At 33.4% G+C, this 21,846-nt stretch overlaps 1 protein-coding gene across 2 annotated transcripts; it reads right to left on the bottom strand.

Moving 5' to 3' along the window:
• Nucleotides 1–13,272: 13,272 nt before the first annotated feature.
• Nucleotides 13,273–21,442, bottom strand: LOC127729025 (glutamine synthetase-like). 2 transcript variants are annotated; one of them, XM_052236624.1, is made up of 6 exons: nt 21,296–21,442; nt 18,201–18,374; nt 17,121–17,282; nt 16,098–16,244; nt 15,220–15,547; nt 13,273–14,829 (listed from the first exon to the last, which is right to left on the bottom strand). In XM_052236624.1, the coding sequence occupies exons 2-6, from the start codon at nt 18,355–18,357 to the stop codon at nt 14,541–14,543; spliced, it is 1,083 nt and encodes a 360-aa protein (XP_052092584.1). In that variant the 5' UTR covers nt 18,358–18,374; nt 21,296–21,442; the 3' UTR covers nt 13,273–14,540. The 2 variants fall into 2 exon arrangements, with proteins under 2 accessions (XP_052092584.1, XP_052092583.1); XM_052236623.1 differs by lacking the exon at nt 21,296–21,442 and adding an exon at nt 19,127–19,277.
• Between the last annotated feature and the right edge of the window lie 404 nt (nt 21,443–21,846).

Here is a 21,846-nt window from a genome sequence, read left to right as displayed (position 1 = left end):
AGAATAAATGTAGTCAAAGAACTTGAAATTGGTTGTATGAAGATTTCTTGCTGTTGTGCAATACACTGTGCTGTTGCGCAATATTTAGTAAATCTGTTTTCAGACTATATACAAAGAATTAGCAAAATAAATTGTGACCCCCAATGTTTTTCTTTGGAAAATTGACAATTTCTTAAATCTTGAGGGAAAAAAAATTGAACCCCCCAAATTTTTTTTTTTACCCCTTCCCCCCCCCCCCCTCCAATTTTTAAGAAATTTTCTTTTTGTAAAATGTGGTACAAATTAAGAGACATCCATACACTTAAACACAAGTTATTGTCTGAAAACTAGAAAAATGCTTGTTTCAGACCCTTTTTGGCCCCTAATTCCTGAACGGTTTGGGCGGTTACCCCCAAAATGAATCCCAACATTCTACTTGTGGTATTGAACCTTTAGGTACAATTTCAGAGCAATCAAAATACTTATACACAAGTTATTGTCCTGAAACTAGAAAAATGCTTGTTTTGACCCCTATCTCCTATACATCACCCCCAAAAACAATCTCATTCTTCCTTTTGTGGTATTGAACCTTTTGGTCATATTTCATAGAGATCCATACACTTAAACTAAAGTTATTGTCTGGAATCCAAATGTATGATTTGAATTTATATTCAATTGAAGATTTCTTGCTGTTGTGCAATACACTGTGTTTAAATTTCATAGATTTCTATTTAATTATACTAAAGTTATTGTCCGGAAACCAACTGTCTTCGGACGACGACGACGGCGGCGGCGGCGACGACGACGTGATACCAATAAACGACCGCAAATTTTTTTGCGGTCGTATAAAATCGATTTGTATTATCCAAGTCTAAATAAAATATAGATTTCTGATTTCGTTATCCTCACATGAGAAGGAGTTACGATAGGTCTGAATTTTAATCAGATTGCTATTGAAACATTTAAGAAAACTACTGATTTTGGCTTGATTTAGGTTTTTCATTATCTATAGGGGTGGTAGTTACTTCGATACTTATATAGCCCCTAATTGAATAATTCAAACTTTGGTGACTATAAAGATTGCATATCTCTCAATTGAACTTAAAATAAAGAATACCACAATTAAGTCTGGACTTGCAGACAGTTATTTTAAAGTAGGGTCCGTTGAGAACTTAAAGACAAAAACGATGGTTTCAATTTTATTTTCTCATTATGTTTTCCTTGATTCCAGCAGCGCCTGCATATGAAGTTTATATCTAAATTGATACGATAAACTTAGGCTTGCTTTTTTCTGTCTTGATTTTCTTGATAGGTTGCTGCTTTCTAGGAATTGATACGATATTCTTAGGCTTTCTTTTTTCTGTCATGATTTTCTTGATAGGTTGCTGATTTCTAGGAAGCCATTGGACCAAAGGTTCCCAATGTAAAGTTGAAAGTCATCTCTTCGAAGATTTACGGATGTCATCATGATTTGGTTGATAATTATCTTTGTCACAGATAGCCACGAATAAGTACCACTTGTCGTAGCCACAATTCGGACCATTTTTCCTCGATGGTGACATCATGATGATATTTGTAAATCTTTGACTTCAACTTTACCATTGGGAACCTTTGGTCCAATGGCTGCCTACTAATCAAAGTATTTTGTAGATGCTGACATCATCGAATGGAATTCATCATCGAATTTAGACTTGCGATGGGCAACACAACGGGTTCTACTAGAGGAGCAGCAGGAACTGATTACCCTTCAAGAACCCAGTGGCGGATCCAGAACTTTTTGTAAGGGGGGCCCGCTGACTGACCTAAGGGGGGGCTCGCTCCAGTCACGCTTCAGTGATTCCCTATATAATCAACCAAATTTTCCCAAGAAAGGGGGGCCCGGGCCCCCCCAGCCCCCCTGGATCCGCCTATGGAACCCCTTGTGATTATACTGATATCTGAGGTAATTTCTTATTCTTTTTATCTGAAAAAAAACCCCAAAAAAAACCAGAAGAATTAACTCGTTGAATGTAAAACTTTACGCTCTTCATTCAAACTTTAAAAGCCAAGGCTAAAGGGCAATAGAAATACAATAATACTACACAGTGACACCGTCACGTGTCACGGCCCGGTCAGTTGGCTATTATTTTGTTTTCGTGTTTTATTTTGTTGACCAACATTAAAGTGGGTCACATGTTTTGGATATGATTATACTTGTCAACACTTAAGTGGTCATATCATACAAATATAAACAACATGCATGTATTTTTGTCTTCAAACACTTTATTTCGACCGTACGTGGTTGTGATGAAGGTGAAGGTTATTCAGGCGCGTAGCTACGTTGGTATCATATTGTTTATTTGTCAGTCATTTTCCAACAAATTCTGAATCTAATGTGAATTTTCCTCCCTTTCCTATTGTCTAAAACAAATCAATATCTGCTGGGGTACGATATGTGGTTTTCAGTTTTGTCGAGCCTGCGAGATTTATGCGCGAAAGCGAGACATAGCGATCCTAGATTCCGTAGTCGGCGTCGGCGTCGTCAACATTTATTTTCAGTCTGTGGTTATATATTTCTTGATAATCAATGAATTAGTCAAACCTTCATGAAATTTTACAGAAAAAAAAAAATATCCAGAGCATAATGATGAAAATATATTTTTAATTCTTCCGTATTCTACTGATGTATACATTATTTAACTTTTGCAGTAAACAGGTAGATACAGTCTGGGGTTAAAGTTTGTTACCTTGTCAAACCGTCATCAAATTTTATGTAATAACATTAATGGTACCAATTTGTATGCACTAGGAACGCATATCGACAATTAATGTCACTTCAGTGATGCTCGAGGCCGAACTATTTGAAATCCAAAACCTGTAAAAAAAAACGTTGGAAGAGCTGATCGCAAAACAAACAGGACCCAAAGTATAGCCAAATCCGAACACGAAAAGGAAACGGAGCTTTGCAAGAGTAAGATATATTCCTGAATTTAAAATGATTTGAAAAATTTCTAACAGCAAATTTCAATCTAACAATTTATTTATATCTTTTTCATTTTTCAGTATTTAACTTACAAGCGGACCTATTTTTGGGGCAATTAACAGACGGTCTGGGATTAAATTTGTTTGACCTGCTAAATTTGTAAACAGTCATAGATTGTTATGAAACTTGGACAGAAGCTAATCTTCCAAGATCAAGTAAAAGCATCTGAGGAAAAGTTTGATTTGTTTTGAAATCCTGTATTTGACTGACAATGGGATTAACTTTTTAAGTCAACAATACACTTTTACACTGACAGTAGCAACCCCAGGTGAGACACAGGATTCTACGGAACCCTTTACGAATTTACATATTACACCTGACCATCTATGAAAATTTATTATTGTACGAGTCCATTCACGAAATTTGCGCATAAAACGGGAGAAAACTAGTTGAAGTCATAATAATTAATAGAACGACACCATTGAAATGTAGACTTGTTTTTTTTTAATATTTCTAAAGTTTTCGATTTTTTGTCGATTGATTAAAAATTGTTTTACCCCACATCTACTTTTAAACATATTTTACAGTAACTGGTTCGGATATTTTTCTCTTAAGGGCATACGATACAGTAGCAGGGGCAGATAATAACGTTTTAAAAACTTTTTGTGTTGTTTTCGCGACGTTGTTAATGAGAACGTTGTAATTTCGCGATGTTTCTAATAAGAACGAGTACATTTCGCGACGTCGCTTTAGATGTAGTCACATTTGCGGAAATCCACTGACGTCATAATCCCGATTGCGCGAATTTGAAAAAAGTGCTTGCAATGAAAATCGGCCAAATCACGAGAATTGTTATATTTATTTATGTATAAGGAAGTCAACAATATTAACTTCGAATGGGAAAAAAATCAAATCCCCATTCTTATTTTGTATGTCTGTTATTTCATATAGGAAATGAATAAGAGATATGAAATACATAAGACGTCGATGAGAGAGAAACCCAACTATACACAAAAAAAACCAATAAGTAATTTATATATATAGTAACTTCACCATTTGGCTAACTCTAAATCGTAATGAGAATTGTACGGATAAATTTAACAGAGACTATCAACAAAATGACAAAAAAACGTAATAAATAATGACAGCGCATCTTACTGTTCCTGACTTTGAAAAGGTACATTAAAGAGTTTAACTGCATTTTTAGAATTTAACCCGTGGAATATATAAGTGTATGAAGAAGAATTGTCAGTTGAAATGACTCAATTATAAGCCCCGTATAATAGACCAAAAACAAAAACGCACCCGTTGATGTGCTAAGCATATCCTCTATGTACGTATTGAGAGAGAAAAATCGGCACACAGGAATTGAGTATTTGACAGACCAGAGTTGCAACTCATTGATGTTATGTTACTGACCAAATACGAAGTCTTTTTGTAAGGTAGTTTCTCAGATAAGAAACAAAAATATTTGTTGGACCGGACAAACAATGTGGTTGCACTCACTCCTAGATTGAAGGTAAAATACAGACAAGTAATTCAATGATTATATTTATCGTAATAAAAAAAAATACCCGAAGACAAGCTTAGGTAACTTATCTATTGACACAGAATCATTAAATTTCATGCTCTAATATCGACTGCTGTATGAAATGTTATACCACTCTGTAATGTACTAAGCTGACCCGATTTAATGTGGGTATGATTTTGAAATTTTGTGTTCATGTAATGCATATAGAGTAGGTCGTTAGTTTTCTTGTTTGAATTATTTCACATTTTCATGTCGGGGCTTTTTAAAGCTGACTATACGGTGTGGCTTTTTCTTTTTCTTTTTTGTGTTGAAGGCCGTAGGGTGACCTTTTAATAGCTTTTATCTTCGTCATTTGAACTATGGTTGATAGTTGTCTCTTTTGCAATCATACCAAAAGAGGACAACTATCAACCAATGTCGGACAGAGATGCAAATTATTTTTTTTATTATATATAAATCTGTTTTGTTTCCGAACATTTCTTTTCTAAAAGTAATTTACTAGAATACTTTTTCTATCCAAGTTTCGTAACAATTCATAAAGGTTTGGCAAATATGATGCTATTTTACGAGGAGCCAGCTTTATTAATTTTCATGATTAATATCATTGGTTTAAAAAAAACACCTTGGCTCTACCACTGAAATTGACAACGTAGTAGTGGACGGCGGGAAAGATTTCACGACGTTGTTGCGAATAAAACTTATTCCAATGTAGTTTGGCGCCTTATTGGCAAACGTCGCGTATGCCAATAAAAATTAAGGTTTATTGCTTTTATTGAAAAAACAAGCACATGGACCCCCAGTTTTTTCTTTTGCAATCGATCAAGTTCTGTTTCAAGAACGCTCCGCCAAAGTTTTAAGAAAAAATCAACGATAGAATTTTTTCTGCACTTCTGTGTAGACGCAAAAATATTTTCAACTTCTCTATTTCACTTGTATTAAAAGAATTTAGGATATAATTATTTATTTCAACCGTTAACTTGTTACAGCATGCTGATGCTATGGATCAAGGAAACATTTTACAAAAAACCCGGTTAAATTATGACTTTTTGTTCAAAAGTATTGGTACTTTCCTTAAAAGTCCTTATTTATGAAATTTCAGGGTTTTTCCTTCAAATATGCAAATTTCGAACCAAATTATATCAAAAAGTAAGTCATGAAGGTTTTTTTTTCTTTGCATATTTCAAAAGTACACATCGAAATTGACCTTCTACCAAAATTTCAAGAAAAAATCAACGAGGGATCTCTACTGTATCGTATGCCCTTAAACTATTGATTCCAAATCAACACAATGAATAAATTATAAATAAAAATCAACAAATTAGACTAAAGTATGTTGCTATTGATGAGTTTTTAATGACCGAAATGGCATCTCTTTCTCGATAACTCGTTAGCATCCGATGGCTTCTACCCCTCGAATCCCTACCAGGAGGTCCTCTGCCCTGTACTCGTTCGGGGTCCTCAGACACCTCGCCAAGGTTCGCGGGCGTATACTTAAAAATGGCCTAGCTACGCCACGTTATTTAAGAAATCAACCGGTATCATTCCTGTATTTGAATTTACACCGATGAAATACTTTGATTTGATTTGATTTGCTCTCACGGAATCAAAGGTTTTTTGTATAATGTATCCAAAAGGAAGGAAATACGTAGCAATATTCATGATTCCTGACAAATTTTAGGGGACGATCATTTAATATTCAGGGGGAGGGGAGGGGGATTTTTGCGGATTGAATATTCATTTTCATCTGTTGCTTTCCGAAAAATTATAAAATACCTGCTCAATAAAAAAAATAAGACCACGTGAAACTGCTTATATTGGATTGAGTGGTCAGTCATAGAAAATATGACTTTTGATGCTGAGTTGTTGGTGGTTTACATTTGTAAGTATACTACACATATTGATAACATATAGGCCTTGACATTTTGACTATCTACCAGTTATTAAATATCACTGACTTGTACTGATCACTGCTATCAAAGCTGGTGAACTTTTAACATGCATATATAAACGAGATTGTCAGAGACATTTTAGTATTTTTTTTATATGAGAAAAAGGTTGTTTTATAATAAACACATATATATATACATACCAACTTTAAATTTCATACTATTTACTCGTCCCCTACTAGTATTTCCAAACTTGTACATTTTACGACAACAAATTAACAATAAATACAATGGATATGTCCTGTAATAAAGCCCGCCCGGGATGAAGGTCGGGGAAATTCGGACGTCTACTCGGAACGTGAGAGTATATTGAATAGGAAAAAAATTTTGCCTTGCAACAGGCCACCTACGGACCCCTCAAAGAGTTGTTGCAACAGGCCACCTACGGACCCCTCAAAGAGTTGTTGCAACAGGCCACCTACGGACCCCTTAAAGATTTGTTGCAACAGGTCATCTACGAACCCCTCAGAGAGTTGTTGCAAAGGTACTTAACTTGCAGAGAGCGTATCCCTCTCTCTACACAAGGCATTGGATTTTCCCCATTCTGGCACCGGGCGTGGCTACGTACCGTAATGCATAGCCAAACGGACGCCCCACTGTGCCAAGGGTTTTTAATACTGCCGGTCGGAAGAAGACCAAAGTGACCATATTTCTATTTTCCAGTCATCATTGGGAGGGGGGCTGTTGTGTGTGAAATCATTTGACAGCTAAAAAGCCAAGAAAGCAAAAATTCACAAAATAAAAAAGGCCCTAATTTACTGCACCGAACATCCTTCGTTCCATTCCATATTTATTTTCCTGGCTAAGTTTAGATTTATTAGATTTAATTCTTCGTCATAAGTTTCCTCTTCCATATATATATATATATATATATAATTTTACTTGTATTCTGCCATCCTTTTATCGTATCATACGATATTATTAGTTAGTAAGGAGATTTTATCGTAGCATACGATATTATTAGTTAGTAAGGAGATTTTATCGTATCATACGATATTATTAGTTAGTAAGGAGATTTTATCGTATCATACGATATTATTAGTTAATAACAAGATTTGGAAGATACCTAAGGAATTATCAAACCCGTAAGTCCATGGTGAACTGACTACGCCATGGCAAAAAATGAACAACGACCAAAAGGAATGAATTTTTCATATACTATAAATGATTTAATGGACAACGTGACATATATACTTGCTATACATCAAAGTTAGGGAAAGATAAATTATACGAAATCAAAACGTATGGTATGGTTTGATGACAGATAAAAACCAAATAACTACAAATAAATTAAATTTTAATTAGAATGTGATTATGAGTTCCACATCATATATAATTGTTGCTACAAAGAGATAAGTAAAAGTAATTATATGAACTCTAAGGTAAGTTTTGCAACTTCTTTTGATGTTGTAAAAATCAACAGTGCTGTCCCTTAAATTATAATTAAATGAAAATTATATATCAATTTTAAAGAAAAATCTATGCATTTTAACTGGAGATTTGATGATTTTAAGACAAATTCAAGGAACGTTTTTTTTCCAATTGTATGTGCTTTATATACAAATGTGTATCTATTTTGAAAGAATTAATTCAGAAATATTTCAAAAAATAAAACATATACATGCATTTCAGTTATATCTCAACGCCGGGACAAAGTTGAATGCAAAATTTAACATAATTTGTGACATATATAGATATAAGAAGATGTGGTATGAGTGCCAATGAGACAACTCTCCATCCAAGTCAAAATTTATAAAAGTAAACCATTATAGGTCACAGTACGGTCTTCAACACGGAGCCTTGGCTCACACCGAACAGTAAGCTATAAAGGGCCCCAAAAAATTACTAGTGTAAAACTATTCAAACGGGAAAACCAACGGTCTAATCTATATAAAAAACGAGAAACGAGAAACACTTATGAACCACATCAACAAACGACAACTACTGAACATCAGATTCCTGACTTAGGACAGGTGCAAACAAATGCAGCGGGTTTAAACGTTTTAATGGTACCAAACCTTCACCCTTTTTCTGAAACAATAGTGTAACATCACAACATAGAAAGACACACTATAAAATATCAACTGAAATAGCTTAACTCAATCAAAGGACATATTAACACCATTGAACATACACTGAACAAATAAATTTGACCTATGACACAATGTAAATACAAATTAAATAAACTAAGGGAAGAATAATAAAAGTAACATGTTATATCGGTAAGAAATGTTAAACAATTAAAGAAAAACAATATGCTCGAACAAAAATACCATCCATTTGCAATAACTTTAAACACAGGTAAATGAAAATAATTTTGTTGTTAGCCCATTTACTGTACCTTGACCGTTAAGATGACTTATATTTAGATACAGTTGGTATTTAATTATGACGCAATACTGGTTATGCATACTGATAACGTTGGTCATTGACTTTTAACTATATTTAGTACTGCGGTTATGAAAATTGCCTCCATCGTCTATCAGCTGAAAGAGAGACGCGGTACTTTTTGTGACACTTTATATATAACTTCCCTTCTTACATTTTATTTTCTAGATAAATTTGGAATCAAACTATGAATTTAAAATGAAAACCATGATAATCGTTAAATTGACAGTTCATTTTAAAGTAATGTGTAAGTTCGGTCTATATTCTTGTATTGCACCTTCGTTATCCGTGATCATTACATATTTATACATTTAAAGTAATACAAGGACATAGGTGAGCAAGATAAAGATCAATGGCCTAAAATAAGTTTAGCATGCATCCACTATCTACCAACATGTAACTTACACGAAAAAAATTCTAGGATTTTGTTGAAATTTACATAGTCAGGACGAGCATTAACGACGACGTTAACCAAAAAGAATATATCTATATAGCAGAAAGACCATACCGTGTTTGAGACGCAACCTCTTTACAATAAACAAAAATGCTTACCTCAGAGCAAAAATGTTTGATATTCTATAAGATAAAAACCGAACTTTTTTTGCACGGGCTTGCGGGAAAAAATCATGAATATGAAAAGCACTTGCCATATAATTGAGGATTTGTAATCGTTGAGTTTACATGGCATTATTTTATTCAAGCTATATTGTTGTAACTTGTGACCTAAAAAACAAATTACCTTAACATTTGGTCATGTTTTATGAACCTTTAAAACTCACAGCTACGACTCGGGCTTCACACATTCATAAAAGATCATAAAACATGACCAAGTATTATCTAACCTATATATATACAACAGTGTTTACAACAATAAGTTAATTAAGAGTCATTTGCCCTCAGTTCAGTTGACCGTTTTAAAAAGGAACATGGCTTTTTCGTTTCCTATGGTTAATTTTCCTTTTAAGAATGAGACGTTACTACGGTATGTATATTTTCCAACTCGTTCGCTATGGCACGTGTCTGTATTGGCGCCTTGCATTACAATGAACGCAGTCTATAATAAACTGGTAAATTTTTAAGTTATGGGGCTCTCGGTGGCCGAGTGGTCTCAGAAGTCGAACTACTGCATCACTAGCTTGTCAACACGGAGGTTGTGAGTTCGAATCCCGCACGTGGCAGGTGCACTCGACTCAAATCTTAATTGACTAGGATTGTCAGTTTTCCTACCTAAGGTCGGTGGTACTCTCCAGCTTCCTCCACCAATAAAAACTGAGTCACGAAATAGCACAATATTGTCGAAAGTGGCGTTAAACACCTGTCAATAAATCAATGACATAAGTTAGGGATTTAGTTAACACAAATTACGTAAAACCGTTACTAAAATAAAGATATACCAATGAATTGACATGGGAATTTTGCTATTCCTGTAAGAAACTTGTTACAAACGAGATGTCACATTTATATTTCACAAAAAAAAAAACGATCCGTGTCTACTTATTGGTCCGTAAACTTATTGTTAAGGTTATAAATTTAACAATGTTGTAACATTTTTTTAAAAATTGTCTTTAACGGTACTGGAATTGATGTTATTTGCAATATAGTTTACGTCATATGAAACGAATTTCTTTTAACTATAATGTTGAGGAAATTATTGAACCAATCCATGCATATATATATTTCAATTTAGACTTGTATATATATATATACTCAACTAAGTCCGCTATGCACGTTTTTTTACATTTATTACGAATCTATAACGTATTAAAATACTGTAACCGTATTATCGACAAATAATATTTCATTCAGTGATTGTTGATCGCAAGCTAATTAACTTTCGAGTTTGTTGTTGAAGTTTACCGGATCGTGACATTGAATAAACAGTCATCCCAAAATCATGGAGCACGTGAAAAAAAAAGTGAATTAATATAGCGATAGTATTTTTTTCATACGTTCCCATTTATTAATTTAACTTTTCCATACCAGTTGTTAAATTATTTGGTGTATCAAGTTTGTTCTTTAAGAATCAATTATTACTATTAACCTTCCAGTGCACGTTTGTTTAATTCTTTCGTCACGTCTTTCCCCTCTCACTTACGCTGTGCGGTGGTCGAAGTTCTAACGATAGGTCTCGTAGTTAATGTTATTTGCAGTATCATTTGACTTTTATACATAGATACACATACACAAAGCCGATTGATAGCAAGTTATTAATATGAAGGTACTCATGATATCAAATCGAAACTAACATTTTGGTGTCACTTTTACTCAGATTGCGTATGGCGTCCTTATACTAAATCATGTAGAGGTGCACTTGGTTAATTTTTAGTCTAGAAAAACATGGTCTATTTTTTAAGTTAAAATTGGGCTTTGAATTATCTTTCAGTATAGCTGCGAGTACTCATTAATCGGTATATGTGTCGTTTGTCATTTTGAAAGTTGTGTTTTGTGCTTAGTATCCCTTTTCAGCATATTTTTTCTAGCTGTTCTAATATTATATAGTTGAAGCACTGCCCCAGGTTAGATGGAGGGTTGAGCGCTAACGAACATGTTTAATCCCGCCACATTCTGTAAGTGTATGTCCTAAGTCAGGAGCATGTTGTATATTGGTTATCAATGGTTGTTGCCCAGCATAATTGTTTTTCGTTTATAAGTTTAATCCGTTGGTTTTCTTTTTGAATTGTTTCACATTTTGTTATGCCTTGGACTTACGTATATAAATAAATCAACATTTATCATTTCTGGATTTCCTACATATAGAGCAAAAAGTTTTTGGAATCTGTGGAGAGATTTGCGACAAAGTAGGCTAACTGGGTAGTGATATTGTCAAATGCACTTTAGAAAGTGGCAACCAAACATTTATCAGTTTGATAACTATATTTATACAATATTTATCATAGGTCAAGACCAGTGCAAAAACTGTGACTATATGGAAGAAGATAACCTATCAAAAACCCATGGGATTTAAATCGAAGAAAATATTTGATATTTATAGATTATCGTTGGTTATCTCAACGACATTTATTTTCTCGCTTGAGCCGGTACGGCGAAAGTGAGAAAAGCAATCGAGTTGAGATGACCAATGATAATCTGTTTATCGCTATTTTACCTATGAAGACGTTGTTAATTTCCTTGACAACGGCACGTGTTCCCTTAGTTTCTAGCGATAATTTTCATTTCACTCGACTCCGCTGAGAACGGAAATTATCAGTCAGCAAGATCAAAGGAAAAATTCGTAAAATAGCGATAATAGGTAATTTCGATGTTAAGTTTAGGACCGATCATAATTTCTATGTACAGAATGAGACTACTACCGAATAAAGGTTACTGTTATACAAATGAAGGATTAAAGCTGTGACCCTCGCTCATTGGATGGACTGTGAAGTATCCTCTGTATTAGACTATAGAGAGGGTCAGCTAGGGTTCAAGGCAAATGTCAATAAGCCTTGAATGCTTTTTGCTGCGAAAGGAGTACAGCTTGATGCTAGGAATGATCTGTGCCGTAAGCCAATTATGAAAAAATGGACTCTTACAAACAGCTGTTTACATTAAGATATATCGTCCTACTCGAATATTCCGACTTCAATCTGACAAGTCTTTTCCTACAATGTTGTAAAGGGAGAGAAGCAGCTTTATCAAATGATGAATCATACAGATAACATAACTGTCGAGAAGCCCAATTCATGTCGGCTGCTTCTATGAAGAAGACTCGTTCCAAATATATGAGAAACTATATTTCTGGTTCTATTATTTCCTGTTAATAATATTAAATTTTATATCTAAATTTTTTTATACAAAACCGACCTCATTACACTAAATGCTTCATACTGTAATAATATATCCTACATTGCTCATATATTTGTTTGTGTATTGTGTATTTTCACTAAAAACTTGCCGCATGTTTTATAATGTAATCATTGTATTATGATGTTTATGTATCTTGCCTGACAAGGGCCCATGATTGGTAAGTAACATAATGTATAATTTTTAAAGATTATAGACAATGTATATGATGGTAAGCAGCAGCATCTCTAGGAACCTTTTGCAAATTAACATCAAATTGACCAGCAATCTTGCATGAAAGCAGATCTTTTTATCTTCTTTGGGTTGCTGTCTCATTGACATATATAACCTCAAGAAACCATTTCAGTACAATCAATAATCTGTAATCTTCTAAATTCTACCAATATAGGCACCACATGCACTAGTCTGGTCTAAAAACAATTATATCTATTAAAGACAAGTGCCTGTGAGGCACACCTCTGCTTAGGAGTATAAAATCAGACAGAATGATGGTACTATATAAGTGTGTACATCCATTGTCAAAGATGGCTGCTTATGATATATCTAACCTCCAGTTACAAATGGTGCAGCAATGCAAATCCTTGAGCAGTCAAAATATATTTTCTGCACACATGGGGAAAATTACGATATTACAAGAGTCCATATTGTGGCTATTTAAGAAGAACTTCTTTGTTTTAAAATATTTTATTAACATTTTCATAGAGATTCAATTTATCACAATCTTCTGCTGTAATACAGTAATAAAAATACTATTTATCAACATTTAAATATTACAATGTTTTGCTACACAGTTTAGTGGCAGGTACACATACAAGGATTTCTGTTATTTACAAATACAATTCGAGTGTCCTACTTCTTGAACTGTCTTCAATATATTATTGTCAATCATAAATCCTTCACATTTTTAATACAGGTCTTCCCTTAGGCAAAGAGAAACAATACATCCATCAAATTTAATAGATAAACAAGGTCACCTAAAAGTAGGTCGATTACTCAATTGTAAAGGAAAAATACTGGACAGCATGGTTTTGTCATTCACACCCATCAATGGTACAGACATGGATTGGTCAAAATTTGAATAAAGTACCCTGTGTCCACCTTTAGTGATCATGTAATTTCTTTTCTATCACCATACAACTTCCACATACAATACTTGTTAAGTTAATTTTATATTGAGCAGATATAAACCATGATAAAATCCACATAAAGGTTGGACAAAGTCCACATGAACTGTTAAGTGTCCCATATAATGATTTTTGAAGGTCAAATAGAAATATAAGATCAAATTTGTGAAAGGAACAATGAACCAAGTTTTACAAGATGAACTTTTCTGGATATTGATCTGTTTACTGTGGTTATGAAAACTTATTTATTTATCTGTACATTAGGAGAGTAATGATTCTATCTAGAATGTACAAGGAGAGTAATGATTCTACAGTAATGATTCTATCTAGAATGCACAAGGAGAGTAATGATTCTTCATGTATCTAGATCTTACTGGCAACATCCTGTACCAAAAATCATTAATTCATAAATTATTGAACATTACGCACATATATATAAAAGAATGGCTGAACAATAATTTCGAAAAAGGTGTATTCTCTCTACATCAAAATCAATACTGCACATATTCCATTCTCTATATCCATCAGTTAATATTCCAAGAAGTTGAAGACTGATTTCATTTTAACTAATGATTAGTAGTGGATAATTTGAATAGGTACATGTTTGTATATTTCACTATTGGTAACTTTCGACATTCTATAATCCCACTCTATCAAAATATACAATCATATAGAAAATATGTTCAGGTACAGTGGACGATTTTAAATATACAACTAAATGTCTGTAACTCAAATAATGTAACGATTTAATGAACACATGAATTTTATAAAGTGATGTACCCCAAATGTGTAATGTTCAATTTTATAATCTAGTCATCTAAAACAGTAGTCCGAACAATAACTTCTGTAACGGCATATGGATCACAATTTGATGATGGACGTCTATCTTCCAAATATCCACATCCTTCCTCCGCTACTTGACGTGGAATTCTTATACTTGCACCCCGATTTGCTACACCAGCAGAAAAGTCATGTATACTCGAGGTTTCGTGGAAACCTGTCAGACGGCGTTCATTATCTTTGCCTTCTTTAGGGTCATAAGCTTTAATGTGACGTACATGATGTTTAGAAAGACGTTCAATTGCATCCTCAATGGTCCTACAAGTAAAAAATAATGAAAATTCTAGAAATGATTAAATATTTTCATTATATCAATTTCTTTTGGAGGCAATTTTCTAAATAAAATGTAGCATCTTTCATATTGTTAATTATAGTTCTTCCAAATCAATTTGATGTACATGCATATATTAATCTTTTTAACACTAAAATTTTAAAGGAAATGGTAATCAAGTTTGTTTATTCGGTTTAAAAAGGAGATTCAAAATAAGAATCTCTTACAGAGACACATTAATATTTACTCCCTGAAATGAATTTTTAATTTCCAACTTTAAATCACTATGGAAGAGATCACAAAAATTCTCTTATGGCATGAAATTACTTCAAGTTTTGATCATAAAATAAGTGTGGACACATATAAATGACACGTACTTAATTCCATCAGGATCTCTCATTGCTTGAGTACTGTAATTACAATGAGCACCAGCACCATTCCAGTCTCCTTCAATTGGTTTTGGGTCTAAAGTGACAACAACACCAAATTCTTCAGCCACACGGTGCAACAAATATCTTGCTACCCACAAATGGTCTCCCATATCAATGCCCTCACATGGTCCGACCTGGAACTCCCACTGGGCCGGCATGACTTCAGCATTACATCCTGCTATCTTTACGCCAGCATAAAGACAGGCTCTGTAATGTGCCTCAACAACGTCACGACCATACACTTTATTGGCACCAACACCACAGTAGTAAGGACCTAAAGAGATGAAACAATGCACATTAAAGTTCAAATATTAATTTCATATGGTCATAAGCATGTTAATAAAGGAAAGAGGTTTACTGAGTGGTTTACTGAGTTAGATAATATTACAGTGGACACAAGTACAATGAAGATTGGTAAATTATTTAAGGCCAAAAATAAAATTTAAATTGTTTGATGTTGCCTACCCACCCATCTGAAAAATTTTGACACAAATCATTTCAAGTTTTTTTTTAAGATGTTTTCCTGCTCTAACATTGTTTTCTTGTCTAAAATATGTAACTTATGTTGTTGGCTAAAAAAATAAAATCTGTATCTACCTACCCAACCCTTCAAGGCATAGTTAAGCAACATCAAACAAAAAACTTTTTAAGGGTGGCCTTGCATATTGTTCTTGTTTTGAACAGTACTTAAACAATTTCGTGCAGAACTTAAATGACTGTAGTCATGTGCAAATGCACACAAGCCTTGAACGAGACTCTTTTGTTGCTGCTAAATTGCAAACTAAGTTACACTAAACATAATCGTAATTATAATTTTGTCGTACCTTGTGGACCAGGAAATCCATTTTTAGGCCAGCCATATGGATGTCCGTCAACATCTAATAATGTATATTCTTGCTCAATACCAAACCATGGATGCGTATCTTTGGCTTGTTCCATAACCATAGCACAGGTATTTCTTTTGTTACTTTCTAAAAACACATATTAATTACATATATAGGTAATTTTATATCTTTAACTGAGGGTCTGGATGGGGTCCTTCATTTCTGTATTCTTTAATTTTTTTTGCCATTTTTCTCTATTCTGTATAATTTTTGCCCGTTATTCCTTATTCTTCACATTTTAGCACCTTATTATTCTCTATTCTTTATATTTTTTGCCCATTATTCTCTATTCTGTAAACCCCCATCCACACCCTCTTAACTGTTCCATTTACGAAAATATTAATATGTGTCATGCTATATTCCTTTAAGTGAACAATAAGATCTTTTTTTAATCTTTTCTTGGAATGTAACAAAAGTTTCACAAAATGTGCATTTGTGAGTTTAAATTTCACAATTGTCATATTTGTTTGATTATAAATAATCCCAACAATGATGCCAGTTGAATTCAACACATTTTAAGGTGTGATTTTGAAGAAAAAAAGAAAATGAATGGACTAGCCAAATCTATTGAAACTGTCAGAACACACTTCATTTTAATGTTCATTTAATCCTGAAAGCTACTTACAAATGAAAACAAGATTACATAGTCAGGAATTATAGAGCAATATTTTTTAGACATGCAACTATATTTAAAACAAAATCTAATAATCTTAATATCTCAACTTTCTTGATATAAACTCAACTTTGAGATGTCTGAAGTTAAAACTGTACCAAAGATACACAACACATAACAGTCCATTTTCCAATTACAGACTATTTTCGTTTTTTTTTTTTTTACAAAGTAAACAACTGTTTCAAACAAAGGACAAATAAACTGTATCCCTGCCAATACAAACTAATAGGGACTATTTCAAAATTTTATAAAGATTTCTCAGGTGTTGTCATAAAACTAATAGTTCTTACCTGCAGGTTTTTTGTTATACTTGAGTACATCGCACAAAACTAATTTGTGTGGTCCCCTTCTAAAAGGATCTTTGAAAATTGCCACAGGGTTTAGGTACATGTCTGAATTTGAGCCTTCAGCTTGGTAAGTACTTGAACCATCATAGTTCCACATGGGACATTCTAAATAAAACAATTATATTCTTATAGTTTGGGAAGCATATATATATATATAAATTCTGTACAATTATAGCATACATGATTGGGTTGTAATAATTCATTCAAATATAGGACTTTAGGGATGGTGTCTTATGGATGTATTTGAACACGTTTAGTCGTTTTAAGGGAAAAAAGATGCAATTCAACAGTGACAGATTACATGTGTGGTATGTCCATCAACATGTATCCCCTTCTGAATCTGCCACTACTACAAGTACCTTTAAGTTTTTCAGATGAATCTATAAAACATTTTTCAAAAGGCAGTATTGCCAGTTGGCAAAGTTTGCAATACATGAAAAAACTAATTAATACTCTTGATACAGATTCACTTGAAATTCTGAAAGGGTTTGGTCATAAGAAAAGAACTGGTTAAAACTGGTCCACTGAAATTCTAAAAGGGTCCGGGTATAAAAAAAACTGGTTATTTACTGGTCCATAGAAATTCTACAAGGATGAGGTCAAAAAATGTAGAACAGAACTTTGTAAGATCCTTGTAAGCAATGCATTGACACAGGATCTTTATTTATATCAGATTATTTATTTTTTGGACTATTGGATAGAGACCATCTAGACACTACAATACTATGGCATCTACATGTATTTTGTGAATAATGAATATATGAACACCCAACTTAGTGTTTATTGACTATTAATCGTATTGCCAAAGGAAGCAGGACTTAATGCTCTACCAAACCAAAGCTCCCAGCAAAATAATATGATCAGAGCTGGGCCGTAAATTGACCATCATTACAAACAATTGATTTCTTGCAGTAATTATCATTTTAACTTTATCAACCAGTATTTACCAGATAAGACGGTATTGATCGGGTGGTTAAAACCAGGAATAGTTTTATGCCCAATATTGACAGTCATAATTTTTACCTTTGGGTTCCTTCGGTTCAAATTCCATGGTACGACATTTACTTCTAATTCCTTCACCAGTGCCATCTATCCATAGATATTCGCACATGACTCTTCCCCTCTCCTCCAAATCCATATACCGACCCAAAATCTCTTTACTCACATGAACTTGAGTCATTTTAGAGATTTAATTTCCTGAAAGAAAAATAAATGATCGGATCATCACATGTTAAAAAGTTCAAAACATTACTTCTTTATAAAAATATAAGTACATGTATTGGAGACCGCTTTGTTTAAAGGTATAGACTCTTACAATTGGGCTAGGTTAGGCCAAAAAAATTACGGTCTTGACCAGTACCACGATTTTCCCAGAAATCTGAAAAACTGAATATTGTCTCGAGAACCGATAGATATTACCCAAAAACTTTCATATGTGATGTTATACTGGACTTGCAACAGTGCTTAACAAAAACAAGATATTAAGTCTGTTGATCAAGAATGTCCATTTAATGTGATTGAATTATTCTGACACACATGTAGAAAAAATACAGTTTATTTGTTCAAAATAACAAATTTCTGATTTCTTTGTTGGTTTCGATCGTGATTGCATCACTACATGGGGGTTTCCTACTTAATGACCCCGATCAGCTGTTTTGCGGTCACGATTGCATCACCGACTACTCTTTGGACTAACATGCGCAAATCAGCTGATTTCATTTATTTTTATCTAATTATTTCTGTGGAAAATAGTAAATGAGCAAAAATATATAAAAGTTGTAAGAAAAACAATCGGCACACCTTGGTTGTACATATCTTCATTATTTTTCACAAAAATTCCTATAATTTTACAACAATATAGTGTTGATTTTTAAATGGCTACTCTAAATGTGGTCAAAATAGTAAATACTAATTGATTCTATATATAAAGGAGAAATTAAAATCCTTACCTTTAAAATAAATAATATGAAATTTAAAATATCCGCATCAAAACAATTACACAGCTTGTCTATCTAAAATCTTCCTTTCAACTAAATATTTTTCCGCGGTGAGCATTAAATGACCCTCGTAGTTGTCTCATGATTACAACGATTTCATTGGTTAATTTTACTTTAGCTGAATTCACAATGATTATCGAAATGATTTTGTGTCCTTGAACTTGTAATTCTGCGTGTTATCCTCTTTTCCATGATACCTGGTTCTGTTGTATAAGCTGATTTATATATAAGAAGGGTCGAAATATTTGACGATTTTCATTATTTGTGTCAGTAGGTCCTAGGGCAAAGTTTCAGTAAACCCAAAACGGAGGGGTAGCTATTATCAAATATTTGGGTGAGGCGTGCTACTTAGCATCTCAGAAACAATACGTCTAAATTTTATTGACAATACAAACATTGGGTACTGATTTTAGGACATTTTCATTGGCACAATTATATCAGAGACATATACACACATGTGGTCTCTGATTATATATAATTCTTATTTATATTTTTTTCAACCACATTTCACACTCATCCCTCAAAAGTTATGGACTATTCATTGTAGATATATATGGAACTAATGGAAGTTGAATAGACAGATTCTCATTTTATAATTTCATTTTCAGTTATATAGGTAGGCAGAAAAAATAAGACTGTCCAAAGGGGAAGCGTTTTAAATATGTCGTGTCCATTCCATTCACGAGCGAGCGACAACTTGCGGCAAGCCAAGTGGCGGACCCAGTAGTTAAAAAAGCGTATATCGAAAACTTTTGCCGATAAATAAGTGAAGTAACTAAAAAATATAATTTTCGGCCTGAAGAAGTGGTGGGTCAACTTGGTCCGAGTCACTGGAAAATGATATGATTTGATAATAATTTCACTAAACTAACACGAAAGGGGGATGACTATGCAATCCAGTTAACACTGCATGCTTTATACAACAATAGAGGTCGGCCAATTTAAAACGTATCCACTCGTATCAGATACGTTGACGTTAACGTATCTGGAGATATACTGAAGAAAACACAATATTTGATCCCGAGTTCCAAGTCTATATTGCGTATCAAAACTTTTTATCCTCTTCATTTCATGGAATCCTATAGCTTAAACAATTATACAGTTTTACTAGATTGGCAGATATGGGGAAATGGCACGAAGACCGTACAAATTACGAAATGCAACGAAGAAATAAAGGCATCCTATGCATGCCTAGCCCGATGATTGCGTTTCAAAAGCAAAGTTCAACAAATCGTTTTTTTCCACTGTTTAAACATATTGATAGTTTAATCAATATGTGATTGGTTGAGACTATCCCACATGTCATTGAACAAATCTTCATATCTCCCTCCGACACGGGAAATAAATGTATACTATTTTACTTTCTCACACCTTTATTCATTAACTTGAAGTACTTTTTGTTTTGACATAATGGACTTGATATAATTGGGGACCAAATCAATCACTTACAACGCCTACTATTTGCGATGGCCTGTCACACTTGTCTCCCCATTTTTGTTATTTCATGCCTGTTTTATGATTTTTACCGTTACCATTAAGGAGCTGAGTTTACTTCATTTCTTAATTTTGCATTACCTTATATTTAGAAACGTACCATTTGAAAATCTTAAGTTTTAATGACAAACTTCTACTACATTCTGTGTGGCTCAAAATAAGGTGCACTCGATTCGATTATGTTCCAGACGCGATATACCTCGGTAATTAACTTTTGACAATTATGGCCAATTATATGTGTTACACACATTGTGCCACGAACCTCGTAACTAAGCGCATATTCAACGATATTTCACTCAAGGATAGTACGACATATATATTTAGTATGTCCCAAGATACGTATCGATACGATTTACATGATACGTTTTAAATTGACCGACCTCTATTATCCGTGAGATAATGATGTGTTTGGTTGCTACAAGCACTCTCATGAAATTAGAGATGAAATGAGACTTTATTATCGAAGCAAATCGATTCTTGTTAAAAATTGTATATAAAAATGCCCAATCAGAAAGTCAGTTAACAGGGGAAAAGACCGTTCATAACCAATTCATTTCAACTTTAAAAGTTTAAATTATGTTATCTCATCTGAATTCAATATTAAATGTAAATTGATAAGTAACTAACTTGTATTATGGAAATAAATCAGTAAAATCCGTCCTACGCACACAAAAACTTGACTGATTTTTTTATCCAGTTCCAAGACTATATTACATCACGGGTAGACCCACTGAAATTAAGTTATCAACCCGGACTTTACCTTTCTACGTAAAATGACACAATTCTCTAAACATACCTAAATATACCTATATATATATATCTGCTTTTGTTTGGTCTTCATTGTGTTATTTAATTTTTAGATAATTGAAATTAAATACACTGGTAACGGGACAGTGACATTGAAAAGACGGTTACTTCCTTATTCAATTTAGTATAATCATTATGATATTATTGCAGACGTCATTTCATTTTTTGTTCTGTTACCAATCCCAAAAAGATACAAAACAGTATTTATTAAATCAATACAACTACTTTGTGTCTGTCGAATGCACAAGTTCTGTAAGGGAGTTATTTTATTCAATATATTACGAAGAAATTTTTCATAATCTTTGATTTTGATTATATCTCTTTGTTTTATTTCATCCCCTTCAAACCCTCAATTAGTACTCAATTCCTAA

Source organism: Mytilus californianus, unplaced genomic scaffold, assembly GCF_021869535.1.
Source record: "Mytilus californianus isolate M0D057914Y unplaced genomic scaffold, xbMytCali1.0.p SCAF_2, whole genome shotgun sequence".
NCBI lineage: Eukaryota > Metazoa > Mollusca > Bivalvia > Mytilida > Mytilidae > Mytilus > Mytilus californianus.
Note: the sequence above shows the minus strand (reverse complement) of the source record. Positions and strands in the feature narration are given on the sequence as shown.